The following is a 25,219-nucleotide window of genomic DNA, read 5'->3' as shown; positions in this document are numbered from 1 at the left end:
GTTAAAGTTTTTTTCCCACCTAATTGCCATATCTTAAAATGTATGTGGAGGCCTGTTTCTTTTAAAATATATGAGGAAGTGTGAATTAAACATCAGCTGTTTTTTTTTTTTTTTTTTTTTTTTTTTTTTTTGATTAAAAAATTCTAAAGATATTTTTGCAAGCCAAAAAATATGACATTACCTGCTGGCAGATGCAATCACATGGAGGTCTGTGTTGTGTAACATATTTCAGCTCACGTTTCTGTCACGTTCAGGAAAAGACTTGTTAAAAATGTGTTCAGTTTCCGGTAAAGCACTGCAACATTTATCTCTTAGACACTGTCATAAAAAAGGAAACATGTTATAATACAAAAAGATATGATATGAACAAAGGATATATTAAAAAACAAAAGAAATGTGAAGATGTGAAAATGACATTCTCATGTAAGGGGCGTGACAGTTGAGCTATCTCGGTACGTCATAGTTATATTAACCAATGAGAGAGCCGGTATGCTAATTCCAGATTCTTCCAGGACATGTCAGTGCTGCTGTTGCTGGTTCAGCTAGTGTGGCTAGCTTCCGCTCTGTGAACCAGAGGGCGTCCCACACATCCAGCAGCTATGGTTTAAAGGCACACAAAGCAACACAAACACAACAAACAAACGACATGCCACGAATATAAAATAAGAGGTGTCGCTTTTGAGCAGCAAGGAGGCGATTCATCTCTTCTTTAGCCGAGGTAAGTGAGCTAAAGATGCTGCTGCTGTGTGGTTTGGTATCGCTGCTCGGAGGATGCTACCTCATTAGACCGATAATTAACGGCAGAGAAATGGACCGTTGGGCTCTCTCTGATGCTGTGCTTGTTGATACAGGCTACATAGCAGTATTTTTTAAGTAGAAAACAGGTCTAACTGTGCTGCCTTTTTGTCTGTATACTGATTTAACGTGAAGTTACTGCGCAAAAATATTCAGGGTGGCCAGCAAACTCGTCAAAAAGGCGACATGGTTTTCATTTTCTGGACCAGCAGGGTGAGCGAAGATGCGGCAGGGATTGTTGGCCTGCTCCCAGACAAACATAACACAGATGCACAGGGTAACTTCTTATTTTTTCGCGTTTAGAAATGCGCCTATTTAGAACCATTTTCTCGCCATGTTAGCTAGCTATTGGGAACTAACGTCAGTGTGCGCCCTTGTGTCTGTAAACTCCTCACTGTCTTGTTGTGAGTCGTGACAAAGAAGGAAGAGCTAATGTTAGCAGCTGCTCTGATGCCAGAGAGGATCGTTTTATTAAGTGACACGGCGTGGCTTTAAAATACACACGCTTTCTCCAGGCATTAGCTAACACAACTGCCAGATATAGTTACCTTACACACTGGATGTGTTTACAGTGGATGACACGGGTATTAGCTGTGTGTGGATGGTTATTTAATTAACCCTAATTGTATGTATGATCATTGTGGCACCATGGTTGCATGGAGCTGAGTTGTGTTTACAGATGGTGTTTGTATAAATCCATTACTTATAGAAGACAGAGGCTAAATTTGGCAGATAATTATCTTGAAATCAAATTGTATGAGAGCAGTGGTAGCTTCCTCTCTGTGGTAAATGGAGCAAACACTATCAAGTACTCTGACATGTGTATTATGTGTTATTATTAACATGATATATGTGATTATTTACAAGACTGGCAGAATCCAACAAACACTTTATGGCTTTATAGGAATAGAAACATGTTGGCAGATAGATATACCTGCCTGTGATACCACATCAGGTGATATGAGGTTAATGACACTGGTGTTAAGAGATAATACAATCAGACAGACTGAATGTCTTGGAGTTTTATGATTGAGCTGAACAAGTTATTAAAATTAGAATGACTTGAATGGAGAAAAGCAAATAACTGATCACATTTGAAACTTAAAATAGTGTTTTACTTGATGACTAAAAATGAATCCATTTGCAATACCAGTGATGTGAAATATCTTTCTGAATGGCCTGCGGGTGGAGTTTAAATTCTTGTATTTACTATACAATTTGTACTTTGTATACCTGTTTGTGTACAGTTTATCTTTTACTATTTGTCACCTGTGTATTTCTGACTTGACTCTGAGTGTTTGCGTACAGGTGTACAAATGGCAAATAAAGTTTTCTGATTTGATCATATCCAATACCAGAATCCATAATCAAGTGAATTACTGTGGTGATGTGTGGATGAAAAAATAATTCAGGTCGAATTCTTTGGCTGGTTCAGATGAGTTTATTCAGTGGAGGTTCACAGCAAATGATGTAGACTTCTCTCTGAAGATTAACATCAGAACAAGGTTTTATAACATTACATCAAGGCTAGCTTAAAACAATGGGTTGTGGGCTTCGCTAATCAAGAGGTCTGTGTGACTACAAAGGTGGATAGAACTCAGGAAACCATGGACGGGCGTATTAAGAATACAATCTGATATAATCTGCCCTAATCTCTCCAAAACTTCAATGACAGTCTTCCTGGATCTGAAGTTAAAGAAACACACACACAGGTATCTGTTGATCAATGTTAAATAGTTTCTCTCAGCACAGAGCAATTGTCATACAGAACAGCCGGAAGTTTATCAGTGAATGAGAATGCCGTGAAGACATGATAACACTGAAACAAGATAGATAATACTTTTCCTTCTATGCATGCTAAATGGTGCGTTTTATCGAGAGTCAGATTGTGACAAGACACTGAAAAGGCATCATAACAATGCGGATGTGGATGATACTTTTAAGTGGAAAATAATGCTGGTTGTTTACTATTAATCATGGGCTAAATGCATTTTCTGTTTCTCTCTTCAGGTTTGACCACATCACTGTGACTTTGCCTCTTCACGTTTTCAGACGTTAGGAACAAGAAGGCCTACGTCAGGATAAATAGTAAGTTAAAGACACATACAATTACAGCATTTTTTATGGCAACTACCTGATCATAACAATGGAAACACTGTCATCTATTTTTGTGAAATCCTGTATGGCAACTTCTCCTTTTTGTGGTTTCTGGCCTTTTTGATTCTTTACAGTTCCTGTTTTTTTCTGTTATTTCACAGCTCAGATGACTTTGTTTTGAACATATGTAAATTTTAAGTAAATATGTCAAGGTACAGCTGCATTGGTGCATTGCTTTAGAAGCAATGTGCGCAGCGTTTCTGCTAAATGTAATGACTTATTTAAAGTAATGTCAGCACCCCTTTCTTCTCCGTCGTGAGACTTTCTATTGGCACTTCATAAGCTGTAATGTAATTAAAGTGAGTGTATTAAATAAGTTATTGCTTTATCTGACCGAGTTGCCCTCACTCTATATTCCCACAGATCTGTCGCTGCAGCGCCTTGGGCACCAAGAGGAATATTTAGGTCAGTCTGACATCATCAGATATGTCTCTTCTCCATGTCTGTGCTTTATTCCATCTCTGACCTAATCCCAGTTACCAGAAACTCAGAAAAAATTATTATGTACAAGTCAGGGATGCTTTTTATTAAATTAATACTTAAGGGGCACAAGTTTCTTTTAAGAATGCAGTTCTTAACTCGTTGGTTGTGTATTTGTAAACATAATTATTACTGAAATTTGAAATTTAGGTTCATTTGTGTTTCACAAGGGAAAACATTCAAACAAGTGTGGGCCATTGTTTTTGCTTTTCAGAATAATCATGAACTCCCACGAGTCAGATGTGCACACCATCTCTCCGGAGCTGCCAGCAATGTTCGACGGCATGAAGCTGGCAGCGGTGGCCACGGTGCTCTACATCATCGTCCGCTGCTTGAACCTCAAGAGCCCCACCGCACCCCCAGACATTACCTACCAGGACACGCCGCTCAACCGCTTCCTTCTCAAGTCCTGTCCTCAGCTGACCAAAGAGTGAGTTGCCGTTCTCAGCTCTGTGTCTGTCACTCAAGGCATTGCCATGGAAATGGCGCTGCTTGTTGGCCATCTGGGGCTGGGAGTGAAGGTAGCAGTTTGTCTGGCGGGGGTCCCATCTGTCATCAGTGTTCCTGAGTGTGTCTGTACCAGAGATGTCTGGCTTCACCGTCAGCTCTAGCATGAATTAAACACCAGGCTGTGTTTTTAGGATTATCCCAAAGGTAGACTGAGTTTGTCACACTTGCATTACAAATATAGACTCGTTCACCGCAGAGCAGAAACATTTGCATATATGATGATCCGAGTCTCCCTCTCAGGCCAACTCTGATGTCAGTTATAATTTGAATCTTCCATCTGGGGTAATGATAAGCGATGCAAACCAGTGGTTATTGGTGTGGGTCACTGGGAGGCAGGTCCTCACTGTGGAGGCTAAACCAGGTTAGCAGCTGGGCTCTAATGTCCTGTAGGCTGTGGAAAACCCTTGACCTGTCTTTTAAGCAAATTACAAACTTAATTGTTCTTCCTGAATGAGTGTCTCTGTCCATGTCCTGTGGTCTGCTGGTGTTGCAACACTTTCAGCTCTGTAGGGTGTTTTTCTTTAAGCCTTCATCACGAGTGTCTGCTTATATAACCGATTGTTACCAAGCCCTTTGCCTTTCACCTGCAGTGTCAGTGAATCATAAGGCCACACTGATGTTTACATTTGTGTCTGGCTTGTTACCACTCCCTCCTGAACAACTGTATTTTGCTCACAGACATGTATGCCCCTCTGTGAAGTTTAACTGAGATAATTCAAGTCCTGGGCCCTGTTTTTCTTACGTGGCTAATGAAGTTATCTAGTTTAGAATGTTGACTTGATGATTTGACATGAGTATGGATTTTTTTGTTCTTTGAAGCTGGCTTAATTTTTATCTAAGACTGTCATAATCACAACAAGTCCTTGAATCCAAACCTGCAAAAGGGCAGGCTTATTGACAGTTTTCTGGATCATCATGACCCAGACAGTGAACTATGAACCACATGAAGTCATTTTCAGATATGAATGACTTCCTTTCTTAGATTCATAATGAAAAAGTGTTGATATAATAACGATTTTTGATGAGAACATACAGGTCATTGTAAGATCACAGTGATATAAAATAGAAAATTGAACTATACTTAAAAAAATCCAAATAATAAAATAAATAAAAGTTTGGAAAGGAAAAAAGAACGAAACAGAAATTTAGATAAAAAAAATACCAGTAGAGTGGTATCTAATTTGACATTAAAATAGGAATTTGTCATATGATAACTTAAATGTATTGAACTTAAAATACCCTTATTTTGCCTTTATTTCAAAATAAGAGTACACTGTCACCCAAGATGACTTCATCCAGCAATTACAAATAAACCCTCAATCTGCCTTCAAAGAACCAAATTAACTGGATGAGAATAAACAGGATTAGTTTACCTGATATCAGCTTGTTAGCCTGAATTAGTTAAGCTACATTTGAAGAACATGGCCCTGGATCCTGTCAGCATTGTTGATATTGGCATTATCTGTGTTGCTGAGAAGTCACGTTCGTGACCCTGCGGTGGTGTTGTATAACAGAGATCAATTACACAACGCATAACATAGGAGGGGTGGTGTGAGGTTAACAGAGTCAACAGCGATTTTGTTCAACTGTGTTTGGGAACATGCACACAGGGGTGTTGGCTCACAGAGAGGACAATACAGAACAAATAACTTTTTCTTGAGGTACATCTTGGTGTTAGCTTAATTTTTATTTTCTACAGGAACTTATTTTGCCTTCATCATTTGGATCTGACAAAGAGATAAGCCTCAGCAGATTGAAATAGAGTCCAACAAAAACAAGAGTCAAGAGGGAAATGAAAAGATAAATGAGAACAATAAAGGTTGCCTGTGACTTTACTTCTGGACTTTGATCTGGACTTCACATATTTGCTTCATCAAACCACACTGACACATCTGTTTCCTTTTCCCGTTACCTAATAGTTATGAGGGACAGCAGCTCACATCTCTGTGTTTACCAGTTTCTAAAAACAGATTCTGAGATTCAAAGGCAAACAAAAGACTCTTGCTGTCACTCCCAAGAAACGAAGACTCAATAACAAATTAATTATTTAATCATGCAAGTTTAATACAAGGTTTGCTTACATCAGTGATATTTGTAAATTGCACATGATCAGTGGAGGGACACAAATGCTCCTCAATTAAGATAAGATAAGATACACCTTTATTGATCCCACAATTGAGAAATTCCAGTGTTACAGCAGTCAAGGGTAAAGAGTCAAATTAAAGATTTCAATATTTAAAAACTTAAAAAACTAGGTATGCAGAAAAAGTACAAAAAATACAAGAAACAGCAATAAATAATAATAATAATTATGAGCAGTGGATAAAAAGTGAGCAATGGATTTAGTTATACATACAGTATACACGTAGGGGGGCAGGGGAAATGTCCCCCTCAGTATTTAGCACATGTGCATTTGTCCACCCTATTAAGAAATTAAAGTAGCAGAAGACTTTTATTTTGACGAAATTAAAGACATTTACACCATAAATTGATGCAGAAAACTCTCAAAATGGTGAATAAAGTTCACCAGAATGGAAGAAATGAACCCTTTTGCGGCTCAGGTTTCTTGGTAGAGAACCTCCAAACCCCTGTTGCATATTTGTCCTCCACAGTGTGGAAACAAAACCAAAGCCCTTGCATGTACATTGCTGTAATATGCATTGTCAAAAAGTTAGTAATTGGGCCTGTTAATGGGGATTTTTTTAAAACCATATCGTTTAGAAAGAAAAAACACCATCAGAGAAGCTGTTTGTGTTTTAAGTTGTGTGTTGTCTCCCGTTGATGAACTGGACTAACCTGGCAGCATGCTTATCCTCCTATCCACATTACAACAACGAGGTTATCCTCTTCCAGTAGTCATTGATTAAGCCTGTAGAGTACCTTCTAGAAAACTGTGGTTAAGCTTCACCTTACAGTGCGTGCTGGAAGTGATTACATTATCACCAAATGGAAGTACTACTGCTTTCTGATTGACAGGTGTCTTATGTAAGAGCGTGTTTTCAAGGTGCAGTAATTATTAGGAGGCACAGTAAGAGATGAGGCAACGCATGTGTGAAGGGCTTGTGTAACTGTTGATGTAATTGAAGCTTCCTGCTCTCTGCTGCTACTTATTGTACATCTTTTTTGGTCTATGCAAGGTATATATAACTAGTGTCCATGTTGCATCTGTGCTTTAGTTCATAGTCATGCTGATGTTGTTTGTCTTACCTCCGCGCCTCCAAGATGGCCCACTCCTCACCTTATTGTTGACAAGATTTCAGATGTTATATAATGTAAGAAAAGTGAGAAAGAGGCACTGAAATATTTGCTAACGTGTCATTTCTTGCAAATACCGGGCAAGTCGGATTTGTACTGGTAAAAGTTTGTGTCTGTAGATGGAGCCTGATTTGTCTTTAACTAAAGTTGTGAACTAAAATGATCCTAAATCCCTATTTAATAGAGTCACTCTATATGAATGACAGTGTTACATGAACTGAACATTAATTAATGGTGGCGACATTTCATGAAAAGCAGACAAATGGTCGTTTGGGCTGTAATTCCTTCAGTTCTCATCAGCCATGGTGACAATATTGCATTGACATGGCTTTCCTTTACATGATTGGATAGACAGCCAATAACAAAAGCACCATAAAGGGGTTTTTCCTGTCAAGTTGTTCACATGCTTTTTGTCTCAGCATGTAAAAAAGATGGTGATTCATGATAGTGCCCAGCATAAGGCACAATATTTGAAAGAAATATTACGTAATCCAAAGACTTGACTCCTACAGCTAACTCCTACAGAGGTGTAACTGGAGCTCAAGTAGAAGCTCAGCATAACTTAACAAAACATTAAACAACCTGACGTTAAACATTGATGTCTGTCAGGGGTATGGAGCAATCTTGCTGCAGCAGTATGTATGCAAACCATGTGCCAGTATGTTCATGTCTGTGTCATAAACCACGCATGCAAATGTGTCTGTCTGCTGAGGATAGCATTGTCTTACTGTCTTTCTGGGCACTAACCTTGTGCTGTGTTTGAGTGCCTCTGTAGAACGAGCTCATGTTTCCAGATCAAATTTAATAGCAAAGTTCAATATTTGTGTTTTCCAGGTACATTCCTCCCTTACTGTGGGGCAAGAGCGGTCACCTCCAGACAGCGCTGTACGGTAAGCTTGGCAGGGTGAGCTCACCTCATCCCAGTGGAGTCAGGAAGTACTTACCCATGCAGGACGGGGCCACTGCGACCTTTGACCTCTTTGAGCCAGTGGGAGACCATCGAACAGGAGGTGATGCATTTTATTAAGTGTTTATTTAATTATGTTTTGTTGGTTGCTGCTATTTGGATGATACATATTAGATGATGGCCAGGTGGCTTTTTACAGCCATGCCAAACATAGTTGTGTAATATTGTGTATTTCTTAGTTGTATATTATAAATCAATTTCTTTATATTGTTGTGATTCTACTACAGCTGCTTTTCTGTAACCTGTCCTGGAGGAGGGATCCAACCTCTGCTGATCCTCCTAAGGGTTCTCACATTTTGTTGTTTCTGATAGAGTTCTTACTTATCCAATTTGAGGGTCATGGATAGAGGGTGTTGACTTGAGAAATATTGAAAACAGGCAGCTGATGTAAATTTATTAGCGGTATTATATCGATCTTTAAATATTAAAGTTTTCCAGTTAAGTTTACAGTAAATCAAATGGCTGAGCGGTAGTGAAATGGAAGTCAGAGCGTCTTTAGCTCCTGTACTGTGATGTATTTTCCAGTGAATTGGAATATTTGATCCATGTACAGTCACAAGAGGGATTATAATCAAATTCTTAGCATTTGATTTGACCACTGAAAATGGACAGGTTTAGAGTTTAGCAGAGCTACAGCTATATGTATAATAAAACGTAGATACAGGATCCCAAAATGGTGGCTATTCATTCCAACAGAATTGCTCGCCTGGTGCATCTAAAAAATGTCTCTAGCTTCTGGGTTTACTAGGCCCGTTTCCACTGAAGAAGTTCCTGGTACTATTTGGGGGGCAGGAACTACTACAGGAACGTGCTCTCGCTCGGCCCTCTCAACCGCCGTGTCTCCACTGAGAGAGCGGAGTAGGAGGAAGGTTTCTGTAAAGTTACGGGCTCTGGATGTGACGTAATTGTTGCGCGACCATTTACCGGGGTGACGTAGGGACGCCGTTAGCTGATAGCCCTTAGCGGTGTCTGTAATAACTCACTAAATGGCCCGTGAAAAAAAAAAAAATCCAGCGGATGTCTTAGTTACAACATGATTGAGCTAACTGGAGTAGTTTCATGTCGTATCCGACAACGGGAGGCTTTTAACAGATGACGTCCTGATGTTAGCCTGCTGTTAGCTGTCCCTGTCAGCGGCAGCCACTGATGCGTTCTAGACATTGTGATTTCCCAAAACTGAATAAATACCACACATAGCAACACAAAACTGCTTTGCTAGCTCAATCATGTTGTAACTAAGATATCCGCTGGAAAGAATATTTTTTTCACGGGCCATTTAGTGAGTTTTTTTACATGATGGAGGAAGCTATATGAACGAGCTAATCCTCGTCTGCTGAGTTTTAAAAATGCTGGCTATTTTGTTGCTTTCTGTTGACGTCACATCCCTCCTTGAGTATATCCAATCAGCACCAAGTAATCCACAAGCCCCAGCCGGGAGTCTTTCGGGGCCGTTCTGAGTACCTAACCCAAGGCAGGGGCTTGTTTAGCCCCCGTAAAAGTTCCGGAACTCTGTCCTTCGGGGGTGGTTCCTGCGGTGGAGACACGCACCAACGGCCCCGGCCCCGTAAAATTACCCCGAAGTTCCTGCGGTGGAAACGGGCCTATTGTTTCTACTGTTGGCCTTGCCTGTGAGTTACTGCTCGGCTCATTGGCTTTGCATTGTAATGACTTCATTGGTTTTTACAACACTTTTCTCTGCTTGAGGGAAGTTTTACAATTAATAAACCTCCATGGATCAAAAATTCATAATAGAAAGAGTCAAAATTGACCTTGTTCGCAGTTCGAGGTGTCCTGTCAACAGTTTTACAGACTTCTCTTCTGTAAGTGTGGTCTATGGGAAAAATGCTCTTTGGGCCGACAGGGATTTTTACACTGCAACATAGGGAAAAACTGGCTGCAAGGCTGAGCAGTGTTCTTTGGGGCCTGGCTACAGTGGACTGAAAATCAGACCTCAGTCACATTGTTTTGGAAATGAAAACAAGTTTGATCGTTGAAAAGCTGGAGTGGCATAACAGCGAGGCCCCGACAGTGTAACCCTGACAATACAGTAGTATCTATCAGGGAGAGACTAACAAAGTCTGTATGCTTCATGTTGCGTTAACGTTACTTGCTGAAGCAGTCCACTGTAAAATCCCTTGCACATAATCTGCAGCTGTCACAGATACCCCTTTTCCTTAAGTGAATAAACTCCCGCTAGCAAGATAGTATTCGCTGTATTTTGGGGGAATGAAGACACACTGACATTGCTAGCTAGCTAAGTAGCAAACTAGCTCTGTGCAGCTAAAAGTTTCTGATTGATTTATAGGTGACAGTCGTAATATTATATAGGTTGAAATTGGTTTGTACTCGCTTATATAAACACACACCATATTTTGTTGTACAGGAAGAAAACATGCTTGAATTTTGATATCAGAATATAAAGAAACTGATTTCTTTTTTTGTAATTTCTTGGCATATATTGTTCAGTAGGTGCACAAAATGTCACGGGATGTGATCTCAAAGGGTTTAAAAGGCACTTCACATTTCTTCTTGACTTGAGGTGATTTGATCTTTAAATGAGGCATAACATGTTTGCAGTGCAGTTGTGTGAGGACGGTTTTAAAGGTGGATTCCTTTCTTTGAATATCTCAGCTGAACCCTGACCCCACCCTCTTAACTCTGGTCTTGTGATCCTATCAGAAAGCTTAAGACTCACATGACAATTGATTCCTTTAAAAAAAAAAAAAAAAAAAAGCGTTGCTATGTCTGTCTGTTCTGTTTTGCTAAGGCTATATATGACAGATAAAAAGCCTTACCTTTTATATTAAATCAACTGCAGTGCTTTGCCTTGCTCCTTTCTAATCTAATGGCGTGTTGTTCAGAATGACTGTGCTAATATCTTCTTGATCGTTCTGCCTGTTTCACCAGATGACATCACCATGGTGATATGCCCTGGTATTGGTAACCATAGTGAGAAGCATTACATCCGAACCTTTGTGGATCATGCCCAGAAGGAAGGTTATCGCTGTGCCGTGCTGAACCACCTGGGAGCTCTTCCCAACATCGAGCTCACCTCTCCACGCATGTTTACCTATGGTGAGGCCAAGGAGTGGACTTAAGTTTCACTCTGCTGTCACATCAGTATGACCTTTTCATAATCAGAGTAGCTAGAAATGATAAGTCAGTTTCTGAAGATGGTAAACAGGATTTGATTTGGTCTGATGATTGGAAATACTGCATCATTATCTTTGGCTCAGTCTGCTGCTCTCATCCAATTGTCTGGTTTGAGGTTGAGGCTTAAGAAGCTCTGGTCAGAAGCCGTTCTCACAGCAGTGAATGCATCTGAAACATTAATTCAAAGCAGTTCACAAAATATCCTTTGGTTCCACCTTAAGTTCACTTGGATGTAATCTGGTTTAGTTAAAGGTATTTTAAGGTGTTTAATGTAGGCAAATCTTTATAAATCATTTCAAGGTAAAAGCTAAAAGGCTATAAGAGCTGGTGGGTGAACCTAAAGCTCCCAGAATTAGAGAGAAAAAGACATTTAAGACCTGAGCTTATTTAAAGAGTCTGAAAGAGACACGAATTTAATGCCCCGAGCCAAAGGCACCTTCAGCTGGAGCTGCTGAGCAGAGAATAGACACCCTGTCCTACAGAGGTGTTGCGTATTGATTGGTAACTCAAGCACTGTTTCCCTCACAGGTTGCACATGGGAGTTTGCAGCCATGGTCGGCTACATCAAGCGGACGTATCCTCAGACCCAGCTGATCGTGGTGGGATTCAGCCTGGGCGGAAACATTGTCTGTAAGTTCCTGGGCGAGAACAGGACAAACCAGGAGCGAGTGCTGTGTTGTGTCAGCGTCTGTCAGGGGTACAGCGCTCTCAGGTGGGTCGTCATCCTCTCATCTCTTAATTAAAATGCATTGTATCATCAAAGCCCCTTAATAACACTGGTACTTGATGTTCACACGTTTCTAAATATAAATGAAGCTCAGCGTAATGCTACAAAATGATGAGTGCTTGCATTATAATCACACGTTGAGCCTCAAGACTACCAAGCATCTATTGTCAGCTGTTTAATCAGTCAGCTAGTCTGTTTACTATGGACCGTATCAGTGTTTGCTTACAATAACTTCCAGGTTGAAAACACCCATGTCATGTACATAAAATGAAATGGTGCTGCTTGAGAATTGGTGAGTTTTAGCCACCTAAAAATACCCACCAAAAAATGTCAATAGCAGTTAAAGTGTATGCTAAGCCATTACCTCAAAGCCACCAGACTCCACTGACAAAAACAGCAATTTTACTTTGCTGAACATAAGAGACACGGGTCTGCTGCCTTGATTGGTTAGTGTGTAAGGTGAAGTGGAGAATATATTCCAAATACAGTGGACAGCGAAACTGATATTGATTTTTAGATGGCTAAAATACGTTTTGCTGCGACTCCTGCCCACAACAGTGCATTGTTTAACTTCCAAGTCCGTAGATGTGGTTTATCAAAGATGCTAGCAAAGCAACATGATGCATAAAATGAGCACAGCAGAAATATCAGATAGGTCAGACCACTTTGTTTAACTATATATCTTAAAAAGTTACAGTTACACCTGAAAATGACGACAGAAAAAAAACAAGTTTGCTGATTTTTACATATCACTGCAGTTGAAATAAATTGTTTTATTTCTGCCCGTCAGTGATTGTTGTTATTAGTGCAATGTCATGATGATTAGGTTTGTCTTTATGTTAACTGGTAGATAGCAGCCATGTGATAGTCTGGCAACTGTCCAGTGTGTACCCCACCTCTTGCCCAGTATCAGTTTGGATAGGCTCCAGCCCCCCCATGCCCCCTAACTGGATAAGCAGTTACAAAAAGTGAATGAATTAATAAATGATAGATCTGTATTTATACACAAGCAACAAGACAGACATGTTTTCAAAATTTGTCCCGAGAGGCATTCTCAAAGTGTTTGTTTCTGCTCAGTCATGGTTCATCCACTCATTTTTCCACAGTTTGCTTTAACTTTGCAGTGTGGCTGGCTTGTGTGTGTTCTGGCTGTTTACATCTATAATATGCGTCTTTGTTTGAATCCCTTTCATTTGATCAGAAGGGCATAAAGAGCAGCAAGTGTCTGCCAGTGAAATGCAACAAACTGAACCAGCTGTTTGACAACATGTTTAGAATAAACATTTTGTGTACATAGTCTGACATTTTTGAATCACCCAGGACAAACAAATGTATTAAGGTGGTGTTTCTACACCAGCAGTACATGTGGGTGTAGAGCAGACTCTGTCGCCTGTGCTCATGTTGGACCGAGCCACACCTTCTGTGCTTTAGATGCAGCCAGCGTCTTTTGGCAGAGATGACAGGCTGGGTCTGTTAAAGTTTGGATGAAGGCAGTGGAGAAGGATGTGTGTTGTAGAGACTGGCCTTTTGTGAAATTGGATGCAGTTCTTTCCCTGCGTTCCTTTAGAGCTGTGGCTCTCCCTCGTTTTTAAATTCAAAATCATACTTTGAATTATTTTTATAGATGAAATTTACTTCAAATGGCACTGAGATGCCAAAAAGCAAACAAAATGCATTCTATCTAATGGTCAGTTATTTGTTAAATGTCTTTAGTTGTTGTGTTGGTTTAGTCTGTCTCTGTCAGTGAGCTGCATGCTAATGCCTGACACCATTGCTGCTCTCCACCAGCGTGACTCTTTGTCCAGAGGATTACACAGGACATTTAGTGTGTTGTTGGAATGCAGACAGGCTGCACAAAGCTAACTTCCTGTGTGTTTATCTTTTTCTCTCAGGGCACAGGAAACATTCCTACAGTGGGACCAGTTCAGACGCTTCTATAACTTTCTCATGGCCGACAACATGAAGAAAATCATCCTCTCACACAGGTACCACTGTCAAACAAGTTTTAGTTTCCCCTCCAGTAAAGTTCTGTCCACATGTTGTTTGTTAGTGTTTGCCAAAAAGCAGAACTCTAACTTCACAATTTAAGTTACATAACAGACAACATGGTTTGTCATTTCTCCAAATGTTCCCTGAGCTTCTCCATAAAACTGTCTCACCTTGTATATATAGCAAAGAGTTTTCTGTGACACTCATTTTGAGATTGAACAGGACTCTAAAGGCACACCACGAATACATAAAAAATCTGTGCAGGTTTAGACAGTCACTTAAGTTCTGCTCTAAAATAATATGGTTTAGGTCTTAATAAGTGTTGCACTTAAAAGTAAGGGACTGTATGAAAATAATGAGAAAGGGAGGATTTCAGAAAAGGTTGAGGATTATGTATGTTTTCTCTCTTGCTGAAGGGAGGCTAGTCTGACTTTTTTGGGAGAGAAGGAGAGGGCCTTTTAACTTATTTTTCTTACCCCATTGTTGTAAAAAAAAAAAAAAAAAGAACCTAAAATAATGAAAAGTGTTATGTTGACATGTTAAAGTTAAATGATCAGGTTAAGTTTGCACAAGGTACACCATCTGAAGGAAGCTGTGTGCAACATTCAGAGCATATCTAAGATTTAGATGGAGTGGAATAGTCTGCACACAGCTCACTATGGATGTGGCTGGCCGGTGGCTAATAGCAAACAGTGCTTACTCAATAAATAGAGCTAACATTGGGAAGAGTGTTGACGGCATTACCTGGTGGGTGCTATGTCTAGCAAGGGTGCCATCCTGATATTAGTTGTAACTGTCATCCGAGAGCAGTGCAGTGTGGCAGCGATTAGCTAGCCAATGGGACACACAAACAGGGACTCACATACAGGCACACGCGACTGGACTGGCTTACCACAACAAAGAAAAGAAAAGCTTGGATTACAGCACACACAGAGGGAGCATGACTTCACTCAGGATGCCATTGTTCCACTGTGTCTTTACGTAGCAAATAGTGGTTTGCTGCTCTATCAGTGCTCTGAATGTTGCAGACAGAACCTTTAACCTGTCATATTTATTTGAGATAATGGTCAGAGGCTATTGTAGCTTTTTTCTAAGTTGAAGAAAGGGTCAAAATAAAATATTAATAAACATTGAGGAGGGTCTTGCTTTTTAAAACGAGTTAAACACATGATTCAGCCGCCCCCATACCCTAGTAATTTAAATGCAGCCCCTTACTACATTGCATTAGTGGTTGAGCAATTTACTGCACACTGACCAGTCATTGATTTCAGCATGTTTTATTAATGTGTGTGTGTGTGTGTGTGTGTGTGTGTGTGTCAATATATTTTTTGTATATTACAGGCACAGTCTGTTTGGGGGAAGCCCATTTAAAAGGATAGATCTAGATCTTGGTCGGCTGTACACAGCGACGTCCCTCATGCAGATTGACGACAGCATCATGAGGTACGTGGAGATACAAATTATTTTAGATTTCTCCCAGTGAAAGTCACAGCTCTCTGTTGTTTTGATGTTGTAGATTGCAGAGTTGTGTTTTTTTTATTTTACAGTAGTGTTCATCCCCTGAGAATATGAAATACCTGTAATGTATTCGTTACGTGGGATTATTTGACAACACTTCCTGTTTTTGGGTTTCAACAGAAAATTCCATGGCCACAGCTCTTTGAAAGAGTACTATGAGAAGGAGAGTTGTGTACATTATATTCACAATGTAAGAACTGCTTGCACACACCCATCATCATCTCATCTCATGTTTCTCTTTTGTGTGTTTTCTCTTGTTTGCTGAATGGATTTATGTTGTTTATGTTGCAGGTAAATGTGCCGCTGCTGCTAGTGAACTCTGCAGATGATCCTCTGGTTCATGACTCACTGCTCACCATCCCTCGCACACTAGCAGGTAACTAACAGCATGCGTCATAGCAACAGCAGCAGTACTAAACCCTGGTGTTAAAAAAAACAGCTATTTTAACCATGCTCACTGCAGCAACTAGAAACTACACTCTTATTGGTCATTTACATGTTAATATAAACACTGAATTTTTGCATATTTGATGTGATTCTGCTCTCATGTCAATGACATGGGCGAACGGCGAGTGAGGTGGTGGGCTTGCTGTAACAATGCTGTAGCTGCAGTAGATCCCATAGTCAAACTAGTAACTCATAGGGTGCTTTCACACCTGCCCTGTTTGGTTGGTTCAATGGAACTCAAGTTTGTTTCCTCTCTAAGTGCGATTTGTTTGAGCAGGTGTGAACACAGCAATTGCACTTGGATGTGCACCAAAACAACCGGACAGAGACCTTCTTGAAGAGGTGGTCTTGGTCCAGTTACAACTGCGAACTCTGGTGTGGTTTGTCTGTGGTGAGAACGTGTTCTGACCTGGATCTGAACCAACTGCAGTCACATCACACATTGTTTGGGTTAAACATGAGCATGTTACAGTCCTGGAGGATTATTAATGTGCACCTCCTCCTGTACTGCCTTAATATGCACATTCAGCACATCCAATGCATCAAAACATTGTTTTCTAGTTGGAGCCGCGCCTCGTTTTCAAACTGTACGGTTTGACTAAAATGAACAATGACAGCAATATAGTCCACGATGACCAGCGTTAAAATCAACCTGCGGAGTTGTCCCTCCATTGTGACATTAGAAAGTGTCACATTTATCTTGTAAGTGTACTCTTCTTCAATGTTTTGTTTACTTCCTGGATTTTTCCCACATGGAAATTCTGACCAATCAAGAGCAGTTTTCTTGCACAAAGCATTTTATCTGGTCTGCTTGTAAATGCTGCCATGAGAACACGAACCAACTCTAGGCAATTGTACAACTTTGTACAAGATTATTCCCTGATTCGGACCAAAGCAAGACAACTCTAGGTCTGAAAGCACCCTTTGTGACATAGCTCAATATGGGTCTTAGTTTGAAACAGGATAAAAATAACTATACCCATATTAGTTTGTTTTAAAAAGATTTCCGCTAAAAGAAAAAGTAGTTCTGTTTCCTGTGGCAAGAAAATGCTATTCAAGCAGTTCAGAGTAAACTCGGTCCTCTTTTGGCAGCAGGAAAGCTCAGAATGTGCTTCCACATGTAAAATGTGAAGTAAAAAGAGAGAATATGCTGCACATTAGAGTTACTGAAGTTATTCTAAACAAAAAAGTTGTACATAACTATACACTGAACTGACTCATATCGTCACAACACTATGAACATCTTCACATCTGTCAGTATGTGCTTCACAAATGCACATCCTTTAGACTGATTTCTCTGTACATTAATGTGCACATTTTCTATATATACTATATACTGTGAACTTTTGCACATGTCTGCATAAAACTACTCCTTCTGTTGTAAAACTGCTCTGCTCTTTCATTTTAAAGCAGATATAGGGTTCATATTTTTAGCTGCGACCAGCAGTTGTCGGTCCACAAAATTTCCCCACCCTTTTGCGGCAACAGTTTTTGCCCTAGGAGGATTAAATTTGGCATGGAGGTCAAGTGTGTGTGATGGCGTGCATTTTGCCACATCCCCTTTTATAACTCATAAAGTGGTTGTCGTAGGGTGGCGTCACTGGACTAGTGACAAGTGTTTGTGAGGCTGGGTTTGTTCGTTAGTATTTTGTCAAATTTCTAATTTTTCTATTCTATATTTATATTTCTTGACTTTTCTCCTACTGTGTTTGTTGTTATGCACCAATACATCAAAGTCAATTCCTTGTATGTTAAAAACCCACTTCGCAATAAACAGACATCTTTGAAGATTGCTATGATTTGATTTTGATTAACACTGGCAATCTGAAAAATGACAACTGCTCCATTATATGGAGTATATATTATGTCAGATTTCCCAGACAAAAAATATTTACTTACAGAATAATATAATGTCCGTATTTCGCTTTGTACAGTGCAGCTCTGTATTGTTTGTCAGGTACCTGCAGGCAGATCATATTTGCAGTTCATCCTCTATTGACTCAACTGGTTTTTAAATACAGGCTTGTCCTCCTTGACTAATGGCTGCAGTTGACACCCCTGATTTAGTTTTCAGAAAACATGTCTGCAGTCTCAAAAGGCCCTCTCATGAGTTGGCTCCGCACCTTGAACAGGACAGGGTGTGGCACAGAGGTCACGTTCATGAGATGTCTTTTGGTGTGTTACAGCAGCTGCAACACTCCCTCACCCATACAGCTGAGTGTCAGTGTAACTCCTTCACAGGTTCTAAACACCAAAGATTTTATTCTTGAGTAGACTGTGCAGTGTTTGAGCCTCATTTTATAAACAAGAAGAAGCAGTCTACACTTTGCTTCTCCTCAGCGTGTGCTATATTTAAACTCACTGACCACTTACACTATTTTGGAAAAAGAAACCCCCTCATTTAAGGGTGTGTGTGCGTAGTTGGGTGGGTGGATGAGTCCTGTATAGTATATGCGACTCTATCCTTCATTTGTCTCTTGAGTGCAACACTTACTGAAATGAGGATCAGCTGCCCTTTGCCCTAAAATGTGATACAGTGACTCAGACACTAGGGACTCAACAGAAATACGCCCACTGCGTTGGTGTAATGGTGTAATTAGCTTGGATTAAATATGTTTGCTGATATGAGTTTACAGCTTACTATTTGGTCAGTTCATATCTTGTTGTTTCTTCATTGCTTTTATATATTGAATGTGGCTGTCGTACAGTATTAGATAATGTTTAAAAACTATTACTGCTGCACAGGTTTTATGCAGTGATACAGATAAGAAGCTTAAAACAATAATGTTGCACAGTGACATGCCCATGGATTTGTCCTCAAAGTTTAAAGGTCTTTTTTTAGTACGAGCCGTTCTCCAGCCCGTTCTGTTCACACCTGTCACTCTGTGCCTGGTGAGACGGTGGCTCCGGGTCCTGACGAGCACTCCCAGCAGCTGTCATGAACAATGCACATTGGTGAAAGCCCTGTGGGATCTTAATCACTAGTCAACCGCATCAGGCTACCCCACTAACCCAGATAAGAGCAGAGGAATAAAGCGATCCAGGCCAATCCTTTTCAGGAGACCACTCTGCGTGGTCGTCCAGAGCTATAACACTCTGCGTAGGTTTATACAGCGATCAGAAAGAGATTAATGGTTTGTCTGCAGTGTGATGGAGGTGACCTACTTTGAGCTCAGGGTTTATGTGTTTCGAATCAAATAACATCAGTATGATTCGCTGCATTTTGCCATATTTATAGACAGTGGAAATACACAGGTGTTGCGTCAGTCAACACCTAGCGAGTTTTAAGATCTGGTATGTAGGTGTAGCCCTCAGTCCTCTCTGTTGTTTATACTTACATGGTCAAAAATATGTGGATACCTGAACATTACACCCATATGTAAATGTTGAATATCTTGTTCCAGAACTAGACGCATTGCCGTGCTGCTACAACAGCCTCCACTCTTCTGGGAGCCTCTCAGCAACATTTCGGATGCAGTGATTTTGTCCCAGTCAGCCACAAGAGTGTTAGAGATGATGTTGGGTGACACAGCATATCTGTGCTCCAGTTCACCCTAAAAATAGTTTTATGGAGTTGAGGGTCAGGGCTCTTTGCAGACTAATCAAGTTCTTCCACTGCAAACTTGAAAAAAAGCATTTCCATATTGACTTGTCTTTTACACAGAGGCATGAACAGGTGTGTTCACATACTTCTGGTTATATTGTGGAATTCAAGTAGGCAAAAGGCTGAGTGTGACAGCCTGATCGACCTGTCAGTCAGGACGAACCTGACTCAAATGTTTATATCCTATAGATCACGGAAGAACTGCATTAACTGTTCAGAACCTAATTGTTGGAAATCGTTAACTGTTTTTTTTTTATTTAACAGTGAATTAGTGTTTTTGTTTTTCCCCGACCTAAGCCTCAGTGCTCACACTTACAGGGCTTGCACCTGCTATTAAAGGCATACTGTTCAGGATTTTCCCTAACAATGTATAGACTTAAGTAATCCCTCTCAATCATCGTTTATGACCCAGGAGAAGTATGTGGTGGTGTATTTTTCTGCAGAGACTCTGCCTGTATTTTCTAATTCTCTGTGTTCGGGATGCTCATGGGTGTGTACCCCCACAGCGCTCAGGTGAGCTCAGGACTTCATAATGAAGTCGTGACCAGGTGCCAGACTGTAAGCAGCAGGCATCCAAGAGGCACAGCGCCATAAGACACAAAGACAGCGAGGAGAAACGCCAAACAAGAGTGAATCTGGGGTTGGCTTTTACTTCCACTTTAGCTGATGAACATGTCCACAAACAGTAACTGACAGTCCTGCATAATATACCTTTAAGCTAAGTCAGTCGTGACTTGGCAGTCTAAGTCGGACCTGATAGTTACAGTGGGTGCACCATCAAAGGTTGTGCCTGCTTCTTGCTCAGACCAGGTGTAAATCTGATGCCTCATCAGGAGCATCTCGGCCATTTTGTTTGTATCAGCAGCCTGATGCACAACACGAGCCACAAACTCAGAACGACAACCCACATTAGCTTTCTTGCAAAAGTTTCCTTTTTATATCACTAATTTAAAAACATAAACACATGTTTTGTCCTTCACCTCAGCTTGTTAAAGGAGCGACCAAAAAAACGCTCACCAGTGAAAAGTGCACTGATAATGTCAGTTACCAAGCTAGATAGCTAGCTGATTAGCTGCATTTACACTTAGCTGCAAATGTCACTTAGGTCCGCTGTTTGTGATCCTTACTCTTTAATACCACTGCTAACAACGCTCTGTCTGTCCATGAGCTGTGAGCCACAGCCAGGTTTGTTTACTTTTTCTCTCCTTCCATGTGACCTGTCGAGCTCCACCTGCCAACTGCTGTCACTTAAATACAGACACAGCTCTTGTGTACAACCATATAAATTTTTGCATCCCAATGTTTGTAAAATTTCCTTTCTTTTCTCTGATGCTCCGTAATGATGCTGCTGCTGAAAATGATAAATGATTAGCTACACATTAGCAAGACAGTGGGAGATTATTAATCATGTATCCTAGCACCAAACTGGTAGAAATATAATACTAAGCAGGGGAATTACATCTCCTCCGTTCACGGACCCTGAGACCTCTGCATACGTGATACCCAGTGCTTAATTTGAGCCGGAACATACTGGAACGCATACCAGGATATTTTCAGAAAAGGCCCTGGTGCGTTCCGGAACTAATTTGCATGGGTCTAGAACTTTTCACATCTAAAAACTATATACAGTATTGGCTGATGTCACTAGTGTTGCAGGGTAGAGTGCCTCACGTACCACTACTGTGGGATAAGTTTGAAGTCCAATCACAAGAGGGTGAGTGTCCATGCGCTGTCCAATAACGGCGCGCCCTTGCCACCTGGGACTCAATATGCTGCTGTAGTGGTTTGTTTTCCAGACATGTGAGTATCTTTGAGCAGTGAAAGTTATTATTTATTTCTTTTTGCTTGTCGGCAGTGATTTGTTTTCCACAGAGCTCTACGTGCGAGCATTTTACTCACATTTGCTATGAAAAATAGTTTTGTGCGAGCAAAATAAATCATTCAGCACGCTGTGCGAGTACAGATTTCAACCAGCAGCAGAAACAAAAGGCGAATCCTGCCGGTTGTGGGTTAAACTGGCGACAGAGAAGTCCGACTCCAGGTCCAGTAGCCTAATTTCCTCTTTCGTTGGCGTCATGACTGCCCAGTAGTACCTGGACAACCGAGCTGTGGTGGCACACAGGTATGTGGTGTGTCAGAGGAGAAACGAGCCGTTCACATTTCTCTCTTTGTGGCAGGTAACGGTCCACAAACCTCACCCCACTTTAGGGACTGTTCTTTACTTATGAAAGGACTGTTCTTTACTTGTCAAGGGAAGAGGGTGGCTGGTTGATTTTTATTTCATTTATTTATTTTATTTTGATCCCCCCTATGTTAATCACTTATTCATGCTGTTTTTGAAGTATGAATAAGCCAGTAAGTACTTTATTCCATTGAAATATCATTGATGTATTATAGAAAAGTGATTTATCTTTTTATAAATGACAAAAGGCACATCTGCCTCATTTTTGCTGTGGTATCGTGATACTACTCAGAACCTTGATACTTTCACTGGTATCGTACCGTGGGTCCCAATTTTGGTACCGTGACAACACTAGATGTCACAACCATTCCATTCAGAGTTGCGCAGTGAGGCGGCTCGGGTGCCACTTAAAAGCAGTGTTCCCCCACTTTTGGGAGTGGGGGAACACTGCTCTCTCAGAGGCCCAAAGTGTTCCCCTACTTCTAATTTTACAAATTAAGCACTGGTGATACGATAAAGGCTCAGACTGCTAAGAGTCATCTAGACCTGTGACATGTGACACTAATAACCTACTCATCTGCCAGTGATGTTTTTTTCTATGTGCCGTGTTTGTTAACCTATTAATTAAATTTTTTCCTTTTGTGTTGTTTGTCAGTTTCGTCAACCGCTCAGCCATTTAATTGCGCAACCTTGTCTGCACTCCATGTGTTCTGTCTCAGTGTTTACATTGGCATAGGATGTATTAGATGTGTTATTTTGGCTTGTTTGAGAAGAGAAAGGTGAACAGAAAAAGTACTGATGACAAAAAACAATGTATCCTAGCAGTGCAGGCGCTGTTAGGCAATAGCCATACTTGGGCATTTACATGAATATGTATGCCTTGACTAGGTGTAATTAAGACTGGACCAAAGTTTGGTTGGGGCAGCCGATTTAAGAGCTACCCTAAAGACTGGTCTCAACGAAAATTGACTTAGCAGTTAGGACCAGGCTTTGTGAAGATGAGTTGTTGCAAATCGCTCCAGTTTTATTGATTGGCTCAAGCTCTCAGCTGTGGTAGTGTGAGCTTTAACACACCTTCCAGAATTTGAGCCATGCTCTTATCTGTTTGACCATGCAAACACCCTCACTATCTGTAACTGGCATGTTATAATCCCTGGCAAACCCAAATGTGGACGTGTCCAGTGTTGGTTTCCAGATACTGATGATTTCACTCCGTCCAGACTACAGAAGCCTAATTACTGTGTTTCTGTGTCATCCTCTAGCAAAGAAGCCAAATGTGATCTTTTCCCTGACTCTACACGGAGGCCACCTGGGCTTCTTCGAGGGTGCAGTGCTCTTCCCCCAGCCCCTCACCTGGATGGACAAAGTGATTGTGGGTTATGCCAATGCCATGTGCCAGTGGGAGAAACAGAAACCGCCATGCCAAAGTGGCCACCTGAGTGAGAGCTCCTGCGCTGAGGAGAAAGCGTAAACCTCTGACTTCTGTGTCTCTCTCACTCTCTCTCCTTTACCTTCTCACCTCCCACCCTCTCCAACACCACTGCCCCTGCACAGAGGAGACACCTGAATTAAACCTTAAACTGCTCTCTCTTCTCTGCCTTCTCCTCTGGTGCTACTCACCGCTCCCGACCCACACATCCCGATCAAACACGTCTCGCCTTCACCACAGTTCCCTCTTTGTAATCACAATCACCTTACAGTATGTGAAGGAACAAAAACAACTAACTGCCTTTGTGCTCTTTTTCGTTGCGGAGACTTTGAATTCAGAGCAGGAACATTTTGTTTCTCTTCATGTACACAACAATGATCCTTGGTTCATGGAGGCGTTGACCAAATATGAGGAGAGATGAAGTCAAGCTGGCGTTTAAAGGAAAGTGAGAGCACCACTTTAGTGTAGTCCAAGCACACAAGAAGCCTCCTATTACAGTAATCAAGGACTGTGCTGCAGTCGGTGCCCATTTGCTGCACCTGTAAGAAGCTCACTGCTTATCACCGCCAAGGCCATATAGCCTAGTCTGCTGTCTTAACCAACACAGCGTCTTTGTAGTATGTATGTATGTAACTCACAGATGTAGTGTGTATGTTTGTGCGCGCCTGTGTAGACCGAGAGTTAAAGACCCGTGACAGAGCATGTGATCTTTGTGTTTGGTAGGTGTGATCCAGATCTCCGTTCATGGTCTGTCGACCCTTATAATGTCTGTTCTTTTGGGTGAACCGTTGCTCTGTTGTTTGTAGAAAATGTACAGTAGAAAAAGTAAGTGTTACGGTGGGATTTTACACATTATTTCCAGCTGATAACATCCTCTTGGCACTTGCGTTTGACACTTCAGTGCTTACCAGACATGACCAGGGATCAGTCCCAGAGGGGATCCGTGCACATTCCCACGGTTGCATTTTATCACTTTGATTCAATGCACTTTACACCCTGTTTGGCACAATCTTTATTTTCCTTCTTTGTTTTCCCTCTTCATTAGTCAAAGCGCAGGTATGGAGATAATTGATGGTTTAGCTCTCCTTGTGACCGAGAGGATGAACTGGAGGGAGCGAGGATGATAACCAAAAGTTAGATGACTCAAATGTTCCCTGTGTTGTCTGTTGTCTTTGAGCCCTCTTACTCTTTCATCTGCCTGTGATCAGCTGCAGGTCCAGCCAAGACTTTGATATCCTTTTCTTACTGCACGGATGCTGGCTCCCCACCCTCTAACCCCTTATTTGGTGCAAACATCTGAGTATAATTATCCAGCAAATGAATCCATGGTGTCAAATTTTAAAGATGCAGCTGACTGATTGGTCGACGTGGTCCTGTTAGAGTTTTCTTCTTTATAATCTGAGCTGTGAGGTGTGATGAGTAGGAGGGCTGAGGATACCAACGCTAAACCAAATGTTTATTATTTTAATGGGTTGTCGTACTACTAGTAATCATGCTGGTGATTGTTATATTGTGAAATTAGATGGAGAAGACTGCATGCACGAAAGAAGAGACGGATTCTAATACAAGGGAATATTTCTGTTGCGAAGACTACATTGAAAAGCTTTTCTTGTTTTCTTGACTGGGCTGGGCGTTAAAGCTGTTAAAGTCTATCTGAGATGTGTCTTGATGAAATCATACTGCAATAATGGGACCTGTGGACTTTTCAAAACCTGAATCTTAATTGAGAGCTTGTTGTGAATGTTGTTGTAAGGGCTTAGGAAGGTTCTTCCAAGGCATTTCCAGCCAAGTTATCTGAACACTGTGATGAGACAAATGGGTGGTTTGAAATGATGAAGGGGTACGCAGTGATGCACAGCAAAGCATCTTATTAAGCTGTTTCAGTCAAAGTTTTGTGTCTAACAAGACCTGGGTTTGATAGTGTTTGCAACTAATACAGTGCCGCGGGAATGAGTCTTAAAACCTGGAAATGAGTTAGCATTTTAGCACTCACAGTTACCTCGTCT

The 25,219-nt window shown here is 41.0% G+C and overlaps 1 protein-coding gene across 1 annotated transcript; it reads left to right on the top strand.

The window, feature by feature from the left end:
* The first annotated feature begins 564 nt into the window (after nucleotides 1-564).
* Nucleotides 565-24,494, top strand: LOC117258536 (monoacylglycerol lipase ABHD2). Its single transcript, XM_033629947.2, has 12 exons — nucleotides 565-718; nucleotides 2,806-2,883; nucleotides 3,316-3,357; nucleotides 3,647-3,862; nucleotides 8,032-8,207; nucleotides 11,072-11,239; nucleotides 11,846-12,029; nucleotides 13,937-14,029; nucleotides 15,375-15,476; nucleotides 15,672-15,741; nucleotides 15,843-15,927; nucleotides 23,047-24,494. The coding sequence occupies exons 4-12, from the start codon at nucleotides 3,654-3,656 to the stop codon at nucleotides 23,253-23,255; spliced, it is 1,296 nt and encodes a 431-aa protein (XP_033485838.1). The 5' UTR covers nucleotides 565-718; nucleotides 2,806-2,883; nucleotides 3,316-3,357; nucleotides 3,647-3,653; the 3' UTR covers nucleotides 23,256-24,494.
* Nucleotides 24,495-25,219: the final 725 nt, after the last annotated feature.

Source organism: Epinephelus lanceolatus, chromosome 2 (genome assembly GCF_041903045.1).
Source record: "Epinephelus lanceolatus isolate andai-2023 chromosome 2, ASM4190304v1, whole genome shotgun sequence".
NCBI classification, from domain to species: Eukaryota; Metazoa; Chordata; class Actinopteri; order Perciformes; family Serranidae; genus Epinephelus; species Epinephelus lanceolatus.
The sequence above is the reverse complement of the archived record's forward strand: the minus strand, read 5'-3'. Positions and strand labels throughout refer to the sequence as shown.

Excerpts from the sequence above, each read along its gene's own strand:
- LOC117258536 (XM_033629947.2), top strand. The coding sequence starts at position 3,654 with ATGAACTCCCACGAGTCAGATGTGCACACCATCTCTCCGGAGCTGCCA. Across the intron at positions 12,030-13,936 it reads CAGGGGTACAGCGCTCTCAG|GGCACAGGAAACATTCCTAC; the intron begins GTGGGTCGTCAT and ends TTTTTCTCTCAG. Across the intron at positions 15,742-15,842 it reads GTGTACATTATATTCACAAT|GTAAATGTGCCGCTGCTGCT; the intron begins GTAAGAACTGCT and ends TTTATGTTGCAG.